Source organism: Daldinia childiae, assembly GCF_008694065.1.
Source record: "Daldinia childiae strain JS-1345 chromosome Unknown Scaffold12, whole genome shotgun sequence".
NCBI classification, from domain to species: Eukaryota; Fungi; Ascomycota; class Sordariomycetes; order Xylariales; family Hypoxylaceae; genus Daldinia; species Daldinia childiae.
The window spans coordinates 389,861-409,931 of record NW_022984653.1 but is presented as its reverse complement, the minus strand read 5'-3'; the positions used below and the strand labels follow the sequence as shown (position 1 = coordinate 409,931).

The following is a 20,071-nucleotide window of genomic DNA, read 5'->3' as shown; positions in this document are numbered from 1 at the left end:
ATGTTTATGCTCGTGCGTTGCCCCTATTTCTCACCTGTGGTGTAACGTGAGTATTGTAGTAAGGCATTAGAGAAAGGTACCTAGACTTGATAACACTTCACGATCTCGTTGGCTATAGAGTCGATTTATCTACTATATTTTTAATTGTCTGAAAGTTTTAATAGTTAAACATTAAATATTAAATTAATTTCTAAATTTACCACATAGGCATTATTATTCAACGTCCAAAAGCAAACGGACATCCAGCCCCTATCGCATACCTTTTCATCATCTCCGCCTCAAGTAATACTTCTTCCTTCCCCGACTTCTCAAACTCGACCGGTCCCAATTCTTCCGGGACATATCCCCTGCCCTCGTATTTACCCCCGGGCGCCGTTTTGCCACCCGACGTCAGCCATAGCACAAGCCGGTTATACCACGTATCGGCAACATACCATGGCTCAAAGCCGACCCACCACGCATCGCGATACAACCGGCCGTCCTCGCCGGGCCGTGCCATGGGATCTATCGGCGCCATGCGCGGGAGGAACAAGTAACGCAATGCGAATTTGCGTAGCTGGAAGAACCCCGCCGTTAGCGCCATCGCCCACGAAGACGGATCCGGGAAACCGAGAGCATCACGGACTGGCTTCTCGTCGATAAACGACAAGAAAAGAGCTCGCACAACGCCATGCAAGAAACGCGGAATCGTCCGCATGAACAAGTCCACCGTTGCTGTTGCTACCATATAGTTCTCAGGGATAAAATACATATGTTCATCCTCATACTTCACCTTCCACTCCTCAAGCCCCTCCAGCGTCTCCGGGACAAGCTCCCCGAACCCCATGCGCCGGGCAAGTTCCCGCCAGTACACGAAATACGCGACCTTCTCGAGCCGCGTCAAGGGCCGCCAGTCGTACCTATCGATCCAGCGCGCGGGCTCGAGAACAAATAGCGCCAGCGTGTGTACATAATCGTACTCCATGATGTGCTTAGAATACAGTCCGTGGATCCAATTTAAACGAGCCGTAGCTCTGCGGCCTCGTTCGGAGTCGATATCCCCGAGGAGCAATTCGACTAATAGGATAGCCGTGTCTTCGGCTCGTCGGCCGACGCGGGTGGGGTCGCAGAGCTGCCGCGTGCGGACGAGGAGGGGTGTGCCGGTGGACATACCGTAGCTCTTGACGAGGGCCCATTGGGTGCCGAAGTAGAAGAGGAAAGGCGTGTCGTAGAGCTGATGTAGACGCATGATTTCGGCCGCCTGTCGGTAGTTTAGCTTATACGGGTCCGCGACGTAAGCGGCATACTTGCGCTCCAGGGCCCGGACCGCGCGAAATCGTAGAAGCTGCACTAGCGACAAGTAGACCAAGACGGCAGTGGGCACGAATATGTACCACGACGAGGAGTCCTTCCCTAGTAGGTTTTCAGCATCCCCTGGCGGTCTTGGAAGGTTCTGCGGCGTAGCCATTTTTGATGAATCCATAGGTACCTAAGCGAACCTGTCTCTTAGGAAAATATGAGTTTCCAAAGTTATGGCGGTATCAGTTACGGATATTTCGGAACGAAGAATCGGGGACCTAGGAATCCGGTATAAGTGGACCAAATCATGCTTGCTTGCTTGCTTGCCTAACCTCATAGGTTCTATAGTTGGAAATGCTAAGAAATTACGTGCATAGGTGTTTATGTAAGTGTTTACTGGATTCGATAAAAAGGCACATTCTTATTGGTTAGAACCCTGGCCAGAAACTCTTCAATTGAGTCTTGAAGAGACGCTGATTGGTGGAGTCAACCTTACTTGAAGTACTATAATAGTTACGTGGTTTAATATTGGAAGGCCAGGGGGTTTGTTTCTAATGTATGAGGTTGGTTGTCACTTTTCTGTCTTATCTCATGATATAAGTAAAAGAGGTCATAGAGTTGGTTATTCAAACATCATAAATATAGAGTAAATTAAGTTAATTAATTATTCATTTGATTGCTTAGCTGGAAGAGCTAACTGCTTATTTGCCAAAGATACCTCCTAATTTAACATTTAAAAGACAGAGATTTAACTCAACTTCGTCCACATACCCTTTCCTTAACAGATTGACTGGCATGTAAAGTGCTTAAATGCTCCTGGGGATTATTTAAGTAATGGTATTAGATCGAAAAAGTCCCAGTCAAAGGTAACGCTCGGCTACTAGATCCGACAAAGACTCCATAGTCGCCTTTCTGTAAGAGCCATTTCTGTGCGACTACATCCCACGTGCTCAGATCTCTTCTTGTTAACTCAAAATCGACAACTACTGATTCTCCAGGTTCAAGTACTGATTTTGAGAACCCGCGTAGCTGCTTTACGGGGCCGTTAGGGATACCGATGTAGAGTTGCGCGACCTCGGCACCCACCACGGAACCTGAGTTAGCCACTGTCGCGGAGACCTTGGCTACGATGTCCCAGAGGTCTTCATGGCCACCTTCGACGATCGGCTTTGAGGGGTACGATGACGTATCAGCGTCATCGACTGTAGAAACTATGAGGTCTGAGAAGTTGAAGGTGGTATAACTTAGGCCAAAACCAAACTCGTAGCGGGGAGTTATATTCTTGGCATCAAAGGCCCTGTAGTCGATGTAGATGCCCTCCGTGAAGTCGGACTGCGGGAATAGTTCATATATACCGTCGGGAGACGTCGCATTTTGAACTGGGCCGTAGTCTGACTCGTTGCGCGGCACTGAATACGGCAATTTGCCTGAAGGACTGACATCGCCGTAGAGGATAGAAGTCAAAGCTCTACCAGAGTCTTGTCCGGGAAGATGCGCGAAGATGAGGGCTGTTACATTAGGATGGTCTATGAACTGGTCGACAAGGCGAACACCTGCGTTGTGAAACACCACAATGGTGTTGCTGCATTGAGACGCGACATTGGTGATGAGAGCGTCCGTGAAATCGTCATGCAGCCCAGGCCTATCAAAGCCTTCTGACGCATAAGCATTACCAACAACGATACAAGCATCTGAAGACTGGTCGACTTGAGGGTTCCCGCTGTGGAAGTCCCACCATAGGCTTGTATCGTCCTCATAAGCACGCTGACTCAATGCCGCCGCGGGAGAACTGACATAGGCTGGCATGTTTGCGCCAGATCCACCACCACTGATCAGCGTACCATTAGCAGCAATTTGAGTATGAATTACATCGTCGCCATTTGGAATCAAGTCAGCTGGAGCTAATGCCTGTGAGCCTGCGTTCCAGCCACCACCCCCTGGAGTATATACGTCGAATGATTTCGCAGAGTATCCAAACAAGGAGATTAATTTGGGCGACTTGAGTGGTAGCGCATTATTAGTATTTTTCAACAAGACATGGCCTTCGACAGCTCCTTGTAGTAAAATATCCTTATTGCTTGCCGACTTTGCGATAACTCGCTGATGAGGCCTCGAGAGGTCGTACGGCATCCCTTGGCCCATAGCCGGAAAGCCTTCATCCTGGCCTAATTTATACCATGTAGCTAAAATTCTACGCTAATTAGAAGGAAGTGGTATCAGAGTGTTCAAGACAGACTTACCTTGTTGCCATGTCGTCTATTCTAGATTCCGGAACAGATCCGTTTTTCACAGCTTGTGTTAGATTGCTAGACCAATATGGCGAGGCGTACGGCATCGTCATATCTAGACCTGCAAGTGCTGTAGAAACACCCGAATGCTGAGCCCACCAGTCTGAAACGATGAAGCCCTATTGATTTGGTTAGATAATTATGTTGCGAAAATTAATTGTATATTCCATACCTGGAATCCCAGTTCAGTCTTCAGAAGTCCGTTTTGCGTCTTACTGTTGCCGCACCCATAACTATTGTTGATTCGGTTATATGAGCACATTACGTTTACGGTACCAGCCTTTACGGCATCTTGGAAAGGCCTATTCAAAAATTAGATTTGGATATCCATATAATTATACCGTCATACGTACCAGAGATATAATTCATGCATGGTCTTGTCGTCAATGTTCGATGAGACAGCGGTGACGTTACCCTCAGGGTTTCTATTAGTCTCCTGCTCATTGGCGATGAAATGCTAAGAAGATAGGTTAGCCGCTATCGCCAAGAAAGATCAGCTGTACTCTCTACCTTTGTGCTTGTCGCGACTCCCACCGACTGTATGCCCTTAATAGTGTCGGCGGCTAGAGCACCACACAGATAAGGGTCATTGGCGAAGCCTATATAGAAATTAATACACAAGGGTATTGGTTAAGTAAAGTAAATAATGCAATGCGTTACCTTCCCAATTCCTTCCACTTGATGCGATACGGCCTAAGGGGCCGACGACGGGTCCTAAAGCAATGTGGACCCCTTTCGCTCGGAATTCGCCAGCCATGCCAACGGCTCTCTTATGAGCCAATTCGCGGTTCCAGCTGAGTAGAAAGGTTAGTCAAAATAATTTCATAGAATAAATAGGATGTATCTACCTTGCACCAACCGAAAGGCCCGAAGCCCAACTTGAGGCGAAGTTGGTAGTGCGCACTCCATTACCAGCATCGCTGAGACAGAGGCCGGTAAAGTTGACTCTCTCTATAGGAAGGATAATACCAGAACATGAGCTATTAACTTCAACGCCGCCGGTAAGGTTGACCTGTATACCAAGTTAGATATAGTGGTCGTTCAAGTCGCTCTGGATTACCCCAACCTTTTCTTCTAGGGTTAACTGAGCCACAAGGGCTCGAGCTTTTGAATAGGAGTCTGCCCAATCTCCAAGTCCGGTTCCATTGGCTTTAAACCTGTAAGTATATGCTCGGACTCTCTTAGGGTGATGCTTTACGTACGTGATGGGTATACTGGAGGTGATTGTCCATAGAATGTCGTGTCATCCGCAACGATGGACTGGGCAACAGTACCAATACCGCTACCCCACGTGGCTAGTCCGGCCAGGGCATACAGAGAAGTCGACAACATGGTGTACACACTCGATAATACAGTACAAGTTATCGAGAATGCATAGTCATCTAGATCTAAAGGAGTGGCACACCATATAGACGAAACATTCATTTTTAACTCTAGTATTGCCGTGAGGGGTCATCGAGACCAAAGAAACGAATCGGTCCTTCTCCCTAATATCAGCCGGTAATGCAGGCATTACCGCACCCGGATGGCGACTTACATGGACGAGCGAGGGAGCAACAGGGGTAAGTAGTGTTAATGACGAAAGAGTTTGGGGAATGTGGGGAGTGTCTTGGAGGTAGGGGGAAGTATATCAAAGGAAAATGTAGAAATATTTTAGTAAATTAATGGTAACCTATGGGAGCCGAGGCCGAGGCCGTATAAGTCAGTTGAGATGGAAGCGGTGATTGGTAACCACCCAGTAACTATAGAAGTTTTCAGTCAAATCTCTATACTGTAGGATGTAGTTAAGATATGTCAACAACAGATTGTCCCTTGGTAGTTGATTAAGTAAGTAAAATGTGTATACACCGCTATACAATAGAACTCATACATGCCATTCACGTCCTGCTTCGGTCAAGGTCAACCCATGCACCCCGCACTTTGGATCGTCAGTTTACCCCAACTATATACGCAATAAGACTGCCAAGAGTTGGAGTGCCGAAATTGCTTATACGAAGCTAATGAAGCTTAATTCATCTTTGTGTCCGAGTGTTAATTGTGCATCATTGATATTTCCAAAGAGACGGAGTCTACATGTGACATTATATTATACTTGGCTTATATTGTTATTAGACTTCTTATTCACCTAGTTAATAATTAGTTAAGAGAAAAAACATGATAACTATAAAAATAATATCTATATAACAAAGTACATAACCATATAGGTCAACATAACGAGTGTCCCTAGATCTATCTACAAAAAAGACGCTAAACCTCCTCTCTGGAACAATTCAATAAACCCGCCCAATCTACCGAGATCCACAAGGCAACTCCCGAGCCAAGAAAACAAACGACCGATGAAGATATTAGTACGGTTTCTGACCGGTGAAGTTTCCGGGAGGAGAATATCTCCCGACGACATAAACACCACCTTTGGCGTCCTTAGCCGAGCCCATTCCGACCTTGGTAGTCGATTTCCACATACATTGAGCTAAATGGTGGAAAAATTGTGTTAGAAGACTTGCGAAGACGGCGACATGGTTGAAGACGACGACTCACTGTAATGACCGTATGATCCGAAATCGCCCTGACCGATCGGCTCACCGTGGTAGTTCTTTTCTTCGGCAATCCACAGGTTTGCAGACATGGCGAGAGGTGTGCTGGAGCTGGAAGCCCTGCAGAGATGTCCGAGTTAGACTATGCTCATATTTTCATTACATGAGCTCATTATCTTACCATGCAAGATTTTCACCCTGGTTGGGTCGCTGGTCACCACTCGAGTGTTGCAATTTGCCAATCTGAGCGAGATGCTTTGCGTAATTCTCGGCGTTTTTGGCAAGTTGGTTATCCCATGCGAGGGGCTTGAGCCCCTTGCCCTTGCGCTTGTTATTGTGGATATCTAGAGCTTTTTGTTGATCTGGGCCGAGAGCTGCAGCGATGCTAAACTGGACCAGTTCACCATTTTCCGCGACTTCGGGGGCTTCGGTGGTCTCACCGTTGGATTCGTGAGATAACGGCTCCCCGGTTTTCGCATCATCGCTCGCATCAACTTGCGAATCATTCTCCTCGATGGCGTTCAATGAAATGAAGGCATTGGTAGCAACACCGGGTGCCTTCATGGGCTGCTGATGAACATACATCTTACCTAGCTCTGTAAAGTTGCCGTTTGCATCCATGAGCTGGGCAGCAGGGCTAACAAAGCCGTCGGCAACATTACGCTGGAAATCGAAGAGACCGTATTCGAAGACCCAGCTCTGGCTGTCTAGCCAGTTGCAGATATGGACAGTGAAGTCTACGACGGCCTGGTAGTTGCGGTCGATGCATGCGATTTCGGTAACCATCTTCAAACGTGTTAGTAGTGGAAGAAAATTCACGTTCGATAGGTAATCTTGGACTTACGACTTTATGCTTAGGCCACTTGTTATGCATGTCCTGGATATACTTGATGGCATCATTGGCATTCTTTGAGTAGTAGTGCAAGCACAGAAAGTCAGGAGGATCTTTTGACACAAGCGACATAAACTTTTCGATCCACTTCCGACCGTTGTCATCCTAAGAGATATTAGTTCAATTAATTATCAATATAGTAAATAGGCTTGGGTACATACAGAGGCAACAGCCGGAGAACCGAGTTGCTTCCCCTTATTCTTCCTCAGGGGGAGCATCTGGCCATACCAGATATCCCTTGCCTGCTCTGGGCTTATATTGGCGCGCTCAGGCTCGTTGAAATAAAGGATAATAGGGTACTTTGTATTCTGTATCTGAGCCCATTCTCCGCCTTTCGTGCTCTCGAGAACACGGACCATAGGCCGGAATGGTACTCGATCCTTGAGCTCAGGGGGTACCCACGTATTCCAGTTCACCACGGAGGCAACTGGGCTGTTACCACCGAAAGGTACTTGGTTGATCTTATCAGGGACGCCTGGGTGTCCATCACCACCGGTGTTGGTCCAGTCCCAGAGAATCTGACGCTTCTTGATAACCATTTTCAAAAATTGGTAGATGTAAAAACTGTTGTGAAAATGAGGAGTTCGGAAATTTTAGGGGATTCAAGTTGTTCTGATCCTGATGTTACTTATTGTGATAGAGGAAATAGCTATGAAGAAGGCATTATATATATCTAACTTTCAGTAAAGAGGTTACCACACCACCTCATGATGAGCCCCTACAATGGGCTGAGGTGAGGCGGAGACACACCTCAAGCTGACATAAAGAAAAATACCGAGGGTACCCCTACCGGGTATTTTCTAAGTTAATCAATTATTGAGTTAGTTTACACTGCTTAATTAGTTGTATTGGTTTGTTGGTTAGACAAGTCTGTTTAAAATTTGGAATAGTCCTATATTAGATGATCTAACGTAACTGAGGCTTATATGTATACATATTCTTTATGCTCCATTTGGTTGTAAGATTTGTATTGAGTTGTCAGTCCGAGGTATGATCATGCTGACTTCGATAATAGTGTATCTCTTAAATCTCACCAGTCAATAAAAGCATACTGGATAAGTAACTTGACTCAAGTCAGTCTAGTTAAGAGTAATTGGTTAAGTTGACGTAATACTTGGCATTGAAGTAATGAGAAGATGAGAAGCGCAAAAGTCCTTTTCTGTCAGCTGATTATTGAATATTCAATAGTTCTAGTTTCTATGTATAACAGTTTGGAAAGTAGGATCAGCACGAGACTGACAAAAATGTACGGCATGTTTTATTCTCAGCCACCCCTTAGCGAATGCAAGGCTATGCAAAATCAGAGAGCTTTATTTGTATTGTATAACCTCGTTAACCATTTTAGGTTACAACTCTTGTTGGTTGATTAGAGTAACAATATTGGCCAATTACATCATAATAACTTAGGTCTCACCAACATTACTTCGCGGCAAAGCCTTCAAGTCCTAACCTCGCCATAGTATCGGATCGTATGACTACGAAAGATATTCATATGACAATATAGTGTTTAGCATAAGACTTCGTCTCTACGCTATGGCTGTTAAGGCAGAGTCCGATTAGTCTAACTCACAGCCGATCTCGTAATATGAACCTGTCCAAAGGTTGATCATGTTCTACGAATTTGATATTTTTAGCCTCAGAAGGCTGGCGAATGTAGGGGATGAGTGTAGGGAACCGATGGCCATTGGAGTATAAATTATCCCATATCTCCCTTCTGGCTTCACGAACGCATCTTCATAGCATCAAGACAAAACAACTAAGCCTAGAAAACAATAACTCCAAGCAATACTCTAATCAATATGCATTTCCTCAACATTCACAACAGATCCAACCACGAACAGACTTTCCAGTGTCATGGTTACAATGGAAATCAGGATCTAAAGATCAAAGCCAATGGACAAGCCAAGCTTGAGGCCCCCGATGGCTCTTCTGGAGCCATCATCGCCGTCCATGAGGGTGCCATCGGCGAGCAATGTGAGATAACCAAGCACGGCTGGATGGGAAACGACACCATCGATATTAGCAACATCTGCGGCGCTGGTGGCAACATGACTTGCCAACAGGTCGGTGACCCAGCTGGGAAATTCAAAGGCCACGAGACCTTCATGCAGGCTTGCAATACGGCCTACCACAAGCTCTCTCAGGATAAGAAGAACCAGCTTAAAGGTCATGTCTTCCTCGATGGTAATGGCAACGTCAAACGCATCGGGGCTCCGAAGGACTTCCAGCCGCTAGAAGAGTTCGTGAGGACCTTTGCCAACGGCCGAACTTATATCGGTGTTGGCGCATGGTAAGTTTTATTCTATTTACTATAATGTGAACCTATTTCTAACAGTTATATAGGGGCCCCAGCAATGGCAACCCTGCCGATAATGAGCAGAGCAAGGCCGGCAAAGGCAGCAAAGATATTCTAATTGTTTATAGTGTATGCCTATATCATGATAAAAAATGCATGTTATTAATCATTTGCTGACATTCAGTAGGATCATAACGCTGCCCCTGACCCTACAAAGCCATTCACCGGCCAGTCCGTTGAAGCGGCCGCCTTTGTATCGTTTGCCGCAGCCCCTGAAGGATTAGCTGAACAGTCCATAACCGCCAGCTCCTCCGGCCCGGGGATTCTCCTAACCAATCACTCCAGCAAAACGCACAAATACTTTTTCTACGAAAACTACTGGAACGGCGACGGCAAGGCTGGCGCTAACTTCGACCACCCGCTGACGAACGTCGAAGTGGGGCCAAACCGAACCGTCCACGTGCCCCTGAAGCTCGAGTTCAAGGGCCGCGTGCAGCGCGGAGACCAGCAGCCCGCGACGTGGGGCGAGTTCCAAGTCAAAGCCGCCGACGACGGGCGTGCGCACGGCGACATCTCGATTCAGCAGGGATGCGACGGCGCTGCTACCGTCGCTTCGACGGACGGTACTAACGTGTCGAACGGGTTTACCCAGGACATCCTTAAAGACGCGCCGGCGGCTGCGCTCGACAAGAAGCCTAGCGGCGAGAAGACCCTTGCTAGCACCGAGGGCAACTGGAAGGGCCCGGGAAACCAGGCTGCTATCGATTGGGCGTACAAGAAGCTTGGACATGGGAAGGCTTACATTAAGGGGGGGAGTGGAGTGCCGGATGTGGCCAGTAAGAACAATTGCCTTCACTTCACCTTTTACGTGCCGTAGATAGGAAAGTGGTATTTCAGTTTGTTTATTTGGGTGCGAACATGACTTGGGTTGTATAGGGATAGACAAATTATGTAGATGGATATCTTAGGGACGAGTAGGAACGGGCAGACCCGAGAAGGATTTGATGATAGGGTGGTATAGAACAACACAATTGGCGGAGGTTGTGAAAGGTAGCTAGCTATGCGTAGAATTTTCTTCATACTGAGCACATTCATTTGATAGTTCAACAAGTAACCTTTATTATATGCCACCCATATTCATCCGTGGACGCCCACGCGGCACGATCGCATTTGTTAGTTTATGGTGACACTGCATATTGTCGGTTAAGGCTGAAATTGGGGTCAAGTTTGGTGCCTTAAGACGTTTTCCAACTCCCCTGCCGTCTAAATTAGGTAGTTTTAGTCTTTCGATCGTCTAAATCATCGGGAATTTACTATATTTTGCATCGTTCACTTTAGCTGAATACTAGTACGACGACCATGAAGCTCTTATCTAGACCAAGAACAACGGAGAAACTTGTTGAGAGTTTAAAGAGACTAGAACTCGGCTTGGATAACGACCCGACGATTGCAAGGCAGAGGCCGACCTCAGAACACGATCGAGAAGCTAAAGCACTTCGTTCATTATCGTACTCTATGATACAAGAGTTTTACAATCATCCAGAACGATCATACGCTGTCGAGGCTGCCTTATTATCCCCATTTTGCAACGATGAGAACTATCTCGTTTTGTTCAATGCCTTTGTCAATTTGATTGCAGCCGATTCAATCGGAAGCAGTATTCCGGACATCAACGTTTTAGATTCCTTTAGCATTATGCTACAATCAACTCAGATCGAGCATATTGGAAAGAAGCTCCCTCTTGGATATGCTATTCAGTCCCTTACGAACCGGCTCACGACAGCTTGTTCGGCAGCTAATGATATGGCCCAATATGAATTACTGCGCACGTTGTCGACGATTTTAGATGTCATGAACGAAGTTAAATTCGAAGGCATCAGCGACACCCAAATAATGCAGCCCCTATTCGACCTGCTAGAAAATGCGATCAGACACCCCGAATTGCGTCTTTCTCAGGCAGCGCGATATGCAAAACAGGCCTTGCGCGGCATCCACAGCGATGTTAGCCCGTGGGAAAAACTCGGAAAGAGTGCATGGAACGTAATCAGAGGCGGCGCCACAATTGCTGGCTCCGTCGGAACCTTGGATCCCAACAAATTACTGGAAGGCTTGGAAGCACTAGGCGAAGTAGCGAACATGGTAAAGCTGATCACAGACATCATTGATGAGCTCAATAACATAAACGACATGAATAAGGATATTCAAAACCTAAGCCCAAGGGGATGGTATGTAGCGCTTCGCTATACGGACTTGGTAATACAGGGACGAAGGGACGCCCTCCTTGGATCTTTACTTAAGAACCTTAAACCGTCATTGGGGAAAGACGAAAACTTTTTATGCGGGCTCTGTGCACTTCTAGAACAGGCCATCCACGATAAATCAGATAGCAAAACCATTAAAGTCCTAAGGGAGTTCTTGACCGACCAACGCGCCATATCCAAGTCTAGGCGCGTTCGCGAATGGGTCAATTTGATAGTTGGGCCTGCGAAGCCAACGAAACCCTCTAGGACCAACCGACTGCTCTCTATACTTAAGAAACTGTTCTCTAGACTACACCGCTCACGGGAACACTCTAATACTGTGGAATACCAGAAAGTGCCATCCCAAATACCAGGAAATGTGCTGCTGGAGAAGGCATGGCCTATTTGCCATGAAGCTAAGGTATTCTACGCTGATCAAATCATACGATACTACTATACCAATGAGGAACTCGGGCGGCTCAATATCGAACGACTTGGTAATAACGAGAGGTTGCCTATGGACAAGTGCTACATCAACTTAGCCATTGTGCAACACGAGGAGAATGAAAATAAAAGTATTGAACCGTCTTCATTGCCATTCCATCGCCGCCTAGCCATTTGGGAACCAGAGGAGTCGGATCGTGTCTCGCTAGAGGACCTCTTCAGGCCGAAAAAGGACGCCGAGAAAGGTGGGTTTCTTGTTTCGCATCACTGATTACTACCCCCTTATATGAATGTTTAGTGGTCTTTTTGTTAACAATCTTCTTAGAAAATCCAGTTGACTACCAACGTGTGCTCATTCGTGGGCAGGCTGGGGTGGGCAAGAGCACTCTTTGCAAGAAGATCGTTTATGACCACATTTACAACGACATGTGGTCTGAAATCATTAATCGAATCATCTGGTTACCTTTACGTCAACTTAAAGGCCAAGACATACAGAAGTATAACATTCAACGTCTCTTATCCGAGCGTTATTTCAGTAATAACCCGCAGGATAAGGAGCTTCTTGCTGAGGCACTCTATGATGAAATATCCAAAGAGGGGAGCAGGACCCTCTTTATTCTTGATGGTTTAGACGAAGTATTACAAGAAATATCTTCGGGAGAGTCCGAATTGCTACTATCACTTCTGCATCAGCCTCGTGTTATTATTACCACGCGACCTTACGCTGTTCGCCAAACCGCGATTGGAAATATTGATCGGGAATTTGAGACTGTTGGATTCTATGCTGGGCAAGTGGGACAGTACATCGAAGCCGTGGCTTCGAATAATGCCAAAACGATCCAGTCTTTTCTAAGCAGCCACCCAACAGTTGAAGAGCTGGCAAGAATCCCAATACAGCTCGATGCCTTCTGTTATAGCTTCGAAAAAGGAGCTTTGGATGAAGGCGAAAGACCGCAAACTATGACCCAACTCTATAATGCCACCGAAAGTATTATATGGAAGAAGGATGTGGTTAGGTTAGAAAGGAGATTCCAAGACCGCCTTGAGACGATTACCAAGGAGGTGGCCTTGCAGCTAACTTTGAGGGAAACTCGGGATTTGATCCAAGGGGAAGTCAACGCGCTACAGGCCCTTGCATTTGATGCAATGAATACAAATATGGAAGAATTCGGCCAGAGATACAGGGAAAAGTTCTCGGATAGACAGGATGACCTAACGAAATACCTCGCCAAACCGAAATATCAGGCAAGGCTAATGAACTTCAAGGAATTTTCATTCCTTCGTACTTCTGATGGCCGCAGCGCAGCTAAGAATAGCAGCTACCACTTTTTACATCTGACCTTCCAAGAGTACTTTGCAGCGCAATACTTTGTGCAGCACTGGCCGGACAAGCAGTTACCGCAGTTGGGAGTAAGCGCCGACGAGTTTCTCAGGAGAGAGAAATACAACCCGCGTTTTGACATCATGTGGCGCTTTGTAGTCGGCCTGCTTCACGCCAAGGGGGACGCAAAAAGGTTCTTTGAGACGATCGAGAAAGAGCCATATGACCTCCTTGGATCCGCACATCAACGTCTTGTTAATCGTTGCCTGGAAGAAGTTGTAGAACTACAGAAGACGGCGGATCTCAAGTTTTGGGCTGATTTAGAAAATTATTTAAAGCAGTGGCTACTGTTTGGACTGAAGTGGCAAGAGGATTATATTAAATGGGACCTTGATTTCGCATATCCAGAAAGGATATTGCAACAATGCTTGTCAGAGACGAATGATGAGCGATTGCAAGGCAACATTCTATTTATGCTGGAATCATATTCCAGAGTCTCATTAAATACGGTTAACGAAGTTATGAAGTACTGTGAAGGTAGCAACCTGGATATGAAGATCTCCGCTCTTAGAGTGCTCTCATCTTACAAGGATTCATTGCCGGATAAGCATTTTCATACGATAACGAACCTAATTTGGGATTCCGACGAATATGTCCAACATGAAGCGTTTCTCATATTAAAAAAAAGGCTACCAGACTATGCAAACGTAATTCTCCTACAGTTAATGCCGCGCATGAAACAAGAGAATACATACATACGGTCTATCGCACTTAAAATCTTGAAACAGATTGAAACCTTACCAAAGAGGACTCTCCTGGACATGATTGCCATGATACCAGATCTAAATGAGGAGAATATGAAAGAAATGATGAGTGTATTCGAAAGACAACTCGATCTATCAGAAGAGATTGTTCTAAAGATATTGGATTCAATTCAACAATGGATGCAATTGAAACAACTATTGAGAAAGAAGCTGTATAGAGAAGAATTTCGACCGTGGATAGTAGCTAAACAATCGGGCCGCATTGCGCCTAAAGTTGCAGAAAGACTACTGAACATGTTGAAAGACCCAAATAGAAACGTCCGCCAAGGTGTGGTGTATGCCTTTCGTGGTTACGAGGCGGAGGACGATCCAGATTTCCTTCATAAAATTATGGATATATTTCAGGAGCCCAGCCTGCCTAATAGTGCAGGACTTGTTTTATATTTCATCGAAAATATACCGGAAAGCATCCTCCACAGATTGGTAGATTGCTTAGAGAATTATGACACGGACGATGTGCTACTATACAACGGCATCAAAATAAACAATTCTAGGATCGATTATGAAAATGAAACAGACATGCAATCCGCCGCAGCTGGTATCTTAGCGTCGAATCGTTCCAATTTCTCGACGGCTATTCTTCAGAGAATAAACAGTTTACTAGATAATTCAAGGAAGCGAGAGATTGCTACCAAAATCTTACTTTTTCAAAGTCATCTACCAGAACAAATCTTGCAAAGACTATGGGACCAATTAAAAGATCCAAGGACACGTTTAGAAGATCAAGAACGCATCTTATTCCATCAGTCAGCCCTACCAAATAATATTCTTGAGGAGCTTGTAGATTTATTGCAAGCTGAAGATGCACAATTGCAGTTACTGGCGGAGAATTTTTTATGCAACTATGGTCAAACATTGCCTAAAATACCTCTTGAAAGAATAGCAATCGCTTTGGATTGCAAAAACATACATGTTCAATCTACTGCAATGCGGGTATTGAGTAGTCAAGCATCCTTACCTAGCGAAATCCTCCACAAGATAATTTCGTGTATATGGCACTATGGAGAATTAAGTGATGAGTATATCGCGGATTTTTTGAGTGTTAAACTGGTGGAACAATTCGTTATGATGCCTGAGCTCCTGTCGGATATAATACGGCTATTGGACCATCCTAGCCAACGCGTCCAACTTAAAGTGATGAGCTGCTTGAAAGAAGTAAGACATCTACCGGAGAATATTCTCAAGGAGGTGGCACAACTATTTAACCATCCAGGAAGATACCGCTTTCCTGATGTAGTTGAAACTTTGGCCAAGCAACAGTTCGTTCTGCCGGTGGATATTTTGGAAAAACTAGTAATCCAATGGATAGAATTCGAAGGGGAAATTCACGACACTAGTATATCAGTTCTTCTAGCAGTACAGCCGGCGTTGCCAAAAAAGATTCTTCAAGGACTCATTGCTATGCTAAACCATCCGGAGAACACCGAAGGCGCAGCGAAAGTTCTTACCGAGAGCATGGCTAAATCAGAAGAAACATCCAATTTGTTGTTTGACCTACTGGATGAGGAATCATTCATTACGTTATATAAAGTCTGGGTGAAAAAAAGCGGTGGAATGCAACTGACGTGGTGTGTCGATGGAAAAAAATCTGTTATCAGCTTTCCCCAAGGAGACAGGAGCATCCCTCTTGATAAGTTCAAGGGCGCAGTCCGCAAAGCGCGAGAATCCTTAGGTTTCCCCCACCAGGACTTTGGTCAAGTGCTCTAGAGCCTTTCTTTGTTGTCTTCTATGGAAACTATGGAACTTTAGAGCCGTAAGGGATAGCCTCGGCCTAACTATTTCTGGCGTTTTTGTTTTTGACCTATTTCTCTGGAAAGGAGTATTGTGATTTTTGTTGTTTATTGGTTCTTTAGTGTCAAATTGATTTTTTGAATGAGCAAGGGTTATGTAATTGTATCAGTGCTACAGTATCTTTTTACTCTTTTGCCTGCAGTTATCAGGTGCTATCGTGAGTTCCTTTCAAAGCTTATCTTACATTAATATAGTTAGAATCGCGTCAAAGAGAAAATAAATTATAGCTAACTATCAAGAGGTAGAACTAAAAGGCATGAAAATAACTTCGTTGCCACACGAGGAATTCTAACCACATATAACTAGGAGGACCTACGGTTATTCAAACTGAAAGTCCAGTTGTCTCATCTGAATTCCCGATAGTATAAATAGACGTATATTCACTTGACAACGTGGAAACCTAGTTGTTGTGTAATGACTTGTTTAGAGAAGTATAAAATTGAGGGGTAGATTGGGTTAGGAAAAAGATGCTATAGTCCTCAAGGCTTGCGTTCGAGTATCGTTAGGTTGGAGGGTGGTCTACCCTTTGACTTCGGATTTAACCGTAGTTAATAGGTATATAAACACAACATATCTTTGTTACTATGCCGGCACGCTGGATTTCAAAGGTCTTTTACATCCCCGAAGCGTGTATTTGGTGTTTTTAACATCGTCCGTCGTCTCTAGATTCGAAAAAATCGTTAGTCATGCTTGTGCATCTCGTAAGTAGGCTACCTCAATGACTAGGATGTTCACAAGGGTCTTGTCCCGGTTGGCTGGGTATGACGAATATTTCCACAGCGTCAACCCCAGTGGCATGTCATACCATGGATTAAACCAACCGCGGGGCTCAGGGTTTCCATCGAACGGTCCGCATCTTGCGAGCTGATGGATTCTCAGGTTGGGATTGGGTGACCGAGCATAATTAAAACTAGATGAATACAAGGGTCCTAAAGAATCCAGACCTTAAGCTATGTGACACGTATCATGCCGTGACTTCTTCTAGCTACGAACTTATGGTGCTTGACGTGAAGCGCATAGGAGAAAACCCCGCCTCAAGAACTACGAAGGCTGTGGTACTGCATACGATGTGTGTGGTAGCATGAGTGGATTCTAGCTGTTTGCTAAATGGGCGGTGGGAAAGGGGTCTATTGTTTCGAAAAAAAAGTCCCTCAATTCGCCTAAGAATTATAGTATAACGACTAGTAGATCCAGACCGCTGGTTCAATAGTGACAACAACATCATCTAATTATTCACCGCAATGATAAAATTCAATAAATACAACCTCTTATGTTGATCAAAAGATGAACTATCAAGTAGTGGATATAAAGATATGGGATGGAGGGAGGAGTTAATGGGAAGTTTATGTGCCAATCTCTTGGCGTCGGGCCTATGAGAACCCTGAGATGTACATTCACGAGGAGGTGGGAATGTGGGACGTGGGAACCGCAGCTATCAAATCCACCGTTCCGTGCCGTAACCGAATAATGACACCACCCGCATTGGTGTGAAACCTCCATGGCCGTATATCCGCTTTATGAAGGTGCCCCTCTCAAGGTGACCCTCTCGAGTCCACAAGAGAGCTACCTGTGGGGCCCATTGCCGTGACACGTGTACGAGGGTCTGCATCACTTCTAACGTAAGTCGCGTTTAGAGTTACATGGCAGCTGGAGCTTACAGCAAAGAAGTTTTGTGTTACAGCATCGTATAATACATAGTGACTACCTCTCAAGTAGGCAGCCCTATATAAGCAAACCTCTTCCCCCGCGTCTTGCTCGAGAATACGAAAAACTAAACACCAACCCCATACCGACTTACCTCTTCAAGACAACTTCATCAATACTTCATCAAAATGTCTAACTTCTATACCACCTCCCAAGACATCCGCGTGGATGATGGCCACATCCTCAGGGCCCGCCTCCGAGCCGAGGACGGTGGTGAGATCGACAGCGAGGTCGATCTAAACCAGTTCATCGGAAACGACAATGGTGAGTACCTTGAAACTACTCTTCTATAATACTCCAGTACTAATACGTTTCCAATAGGCCGCTTCGAATGGGGTGGTGTCAGTAAGTAGCAACGAAGCATATCCTAACCAGACTTCCCCATCTTACCAATATAACAGACTTCTCGGAGACCGCCAGAGACATATCCTTCTCGATCGAGGGAGGCGACAGCGTGCCGGTCCTACGAGCCGAGCTACAGAACCTCGACGGCGACTGGGTTGGCGCCGACGTCAACCTCGGAGAGCGAATCAGCAACGACAACGGCCAGTTCCGATTCATTTAGAGAGCCGTGATGGCCTCTACTACCACCCAACAATACTACGAAGAGTCGTTGGGCGCGGTCCTACCTCGTCTTTGGGTCTAAAATTACACGCGAGTGACGGAAAAAATAAATAGAAATATACCCAATTGACCCAAGATAGAAGATAGGCTTGATATTTACTGAATTACCTCTGAATTCTACGTGTGATTACAATCCTCGTGAAAGTCTGAATTGTTTTGATAATGTGCTACGCCTCTAATTCCTTCAATTTCGTTACTTTTAGTCTATCTTTCGTACCAAAGCCGATGTGAGATGCCGTCCTTTTGTAACACCCACATGATAATATTTTCATGTAGTATATTTCCTGTTTCTAATTGGATACCAAAGACGCCAATTAATCCAAGATGCAGCTGAGGAGAGTTTCCAAGAGGTTCCAGTCTCCTAGGCGCGTACTTGGCTATTCGGTGTAGTGGCAATTGCTGCGTCTGTACCAATAGTAGCAAATTCAACTGGCAGATCTATGTCATTTGCTAACAAATACGAGGGTATTTGGATGACATGCATTTTCCCTTGATGACTGCATGTTAAATGAGGAGGTATAGGTTTTAATCGTCGCTTATCGTTGCATACTTTCTATGGTTTCGTGCATTGTAAATCCTTCTATATGCAACCGGATCCAGAATTGTGATTAACTTGGAACAATATTCATGCATTCTCCCCATATAGTTAATTACAGAAATACTTGTTTTCACTCATATGATTAATCCCATTCGTTTGAAATATTTTTAATGATTTTAGTATTGTAGTGTTATTTTGCCAGTGCAGTCAAGGTGTCAAACCTTCACTTTTAAATGACCCACAGTGAGCTTATAAATAATATTTTTCATCTTATAGGGATTTTCTCGACGGGATAATTTAAATTAGGTTAATGTGATTTGTGTCAAGTGTGCGTTTGAAATTCTGTGTTTTGTTTACACGGGAACTTGAAAAGGGGGGAAGGATAAGACACCTTTAACTTCGCACTGTGTAATTCATACGTACCTACAAATCGTTAGAATTAATATAGAACTTACCTAGGGTTAGGTCAAATTCTATTTTATTGATGAAATAAACTTAAGCAATGTGAAATAATGTGAAATAAGAGAACTAGCTAGATTATCTGTTATTGCCATTGCGAAGTCGGCGTTTACGTTTATCAATTTGCAACTATCGCGCTCTCGCATTTGTTTTTCAACTGCTAAAACATCCAGACACATACTAGGTACACAACAAATAACCCTAAAATCCGCCATGGATACCTAAAATCGCCGCTTGAAGGTACAGACGACGACGGTGTATGTGTGGAGGCTATAGTAAGCGTCTCGATTGGCCCACTCGTAGATTCAAACGTGTCTATTGGAATAATGGTAATGGTAGAAGCGGTGGTAGCTGATGTTGACGTCGCTACCGTTATTGAAGTCCTCTCACCAACAGAATGAGTTTTAGTCGAGGTAGAACTTTCCTCTATAGTAGTAGCGAGTGTGACTCCCATGATTGACTCGTAATTCGTGATGACTTCCTTTGGGAAATCCTTTAAATCTGTCTCTTGCCACTCAACGGTTATCTGCCCATGTTCTATCCACATATTGGAAAGTGTAGTGTAGATGTCTGTCGTAGTAATGTTTGGCAAGAGAAGAAAGGCCATCGGCGTAGTGACGGTAGAGGTACAGAAATACCCATACATGTCGGAGAACCCGCTACAACTACATGTTAGATACGCCATCCCTTAAGAATTAGATTGCCTGAACCTTTGACAACATCCTCCAGTCCATAATGTTTTGCCATCGTTTACGTTGTGGACTGATCTTGCAATGGTCATATAATTCGGACATATACCGGGGCTAAGGGTTTGTAGTTGATCGGTATACTGGCTTGG

General features: G+C 45.0%; 5 protein-coding genes across 5 annotated transcripts; 2 read left to right on the top strand and 3 right to left on the bottom strand.

Annotated features, from left to right (window-relative positions):
• Positions 1–217: 217 nt before the first annotated feature.
• GL218_08343 (uncharacterized protein) lies at positions 218–1,447 on the bottom strand (the record flags this gene model as incomplete). The annotated part of the gene is made up of 1 exon (XM_033585143.1): positions 218–1,447. The coding sequence occupies one exon, from the start codon at positions 1,445–1,447 to the stop codon at positions 218–220; it is 1,230 nt and encodes a 409-aa protein (XP_033440673.1).
• Positions 1,448–2,118: 671 nt separating this feature from the next.
• Positions 2,119–4,898, bottom strand: GL218_08342 (putative beta-glucosidase M; the record flags this gene model as incomplete). The annotated part of the gene is made up of 9 exons (XM_033585142.1): positions 2,119–3,469; positions 3,519–3,685; positions 3,739–3,868; positions 3,920–4,023; positions 4,077–4,165; positions 4,227–4,360; positions 4,415–4,578; positions 4,633–4,715; positions 4,769–4,898. 9 exons carry the CDS (start codon positions 4,896–4,898, stop codon positions 2,119–2,121), a joined length of 2,352 nt encoding a protein of 783 aa, XP_033440674.1.
• A 1,013-nt stretch (positions 4,899–5,911) lies between these two features.
• On the bottom strand, positions 5,912–7,531 carry GL218_08341 (Pathogenesis-related protein 1C; the record flags this gene model as incomplete). The annotated part of the gene is made up of 5 exons (XM_033585141.1): positions 5,912–6,036; positions 6,105–6,220; positions 6,282–6,886; positions 6,945–7,097; positions 7,154–7,531. The coding sequence occupies 5 exons, from the start codon at positions 7,529–7,531 to the stop codon at positions 5,912–5,914; spliced, it is 1,377 nt and encodes a 458-aa protein (XP_033440675.1).
• Positions 7,532–8,791: 1,260 nt separating this feature from the next.
• Positions 8,792–13,738, top strand: GL218_08340 (uncharacterized protein; the record flags this gene model as incomplete). Its single annotated transcript, XM_033585140.1, has 6 exons — positions 8,792–9,282; positions 9,336–9,417; positions 9,476–10,124; positions 10,832–12,217; positions 12,298–13,633; positions 13,702–13,738. 6 exons carry the CDS (start codon positions 8,792–8,794, stop codon positions 13,736–13,738), a joined length of 3,981 nt encoding a protein of 1,326 aa, XP_033440676.1.
• Positions 13,739–17,740: 4,002 nt separating this feature from the next.
• GL218_08339 (Cyanovirin-N like protein like protein) lies at positions 17,741–18,177 on the top strand (the record flags this gene model as incomplete). The annotated part of the gene is made up of 3 exons (XM_033585139.1): positions 17,741–17,876; positions 17,934–17,957; positions 18,014–18,177. 3 exons carry the CDS (start codon positions 17,741–17,743, stop codon positions 18,175–18,177), a joined length of 324 nt encoding a protein of 107 aa, XP_033440751.1.
• Between the last annotated feature and the right edge of the window lie 1,894 nt (positions 18,178–20,071).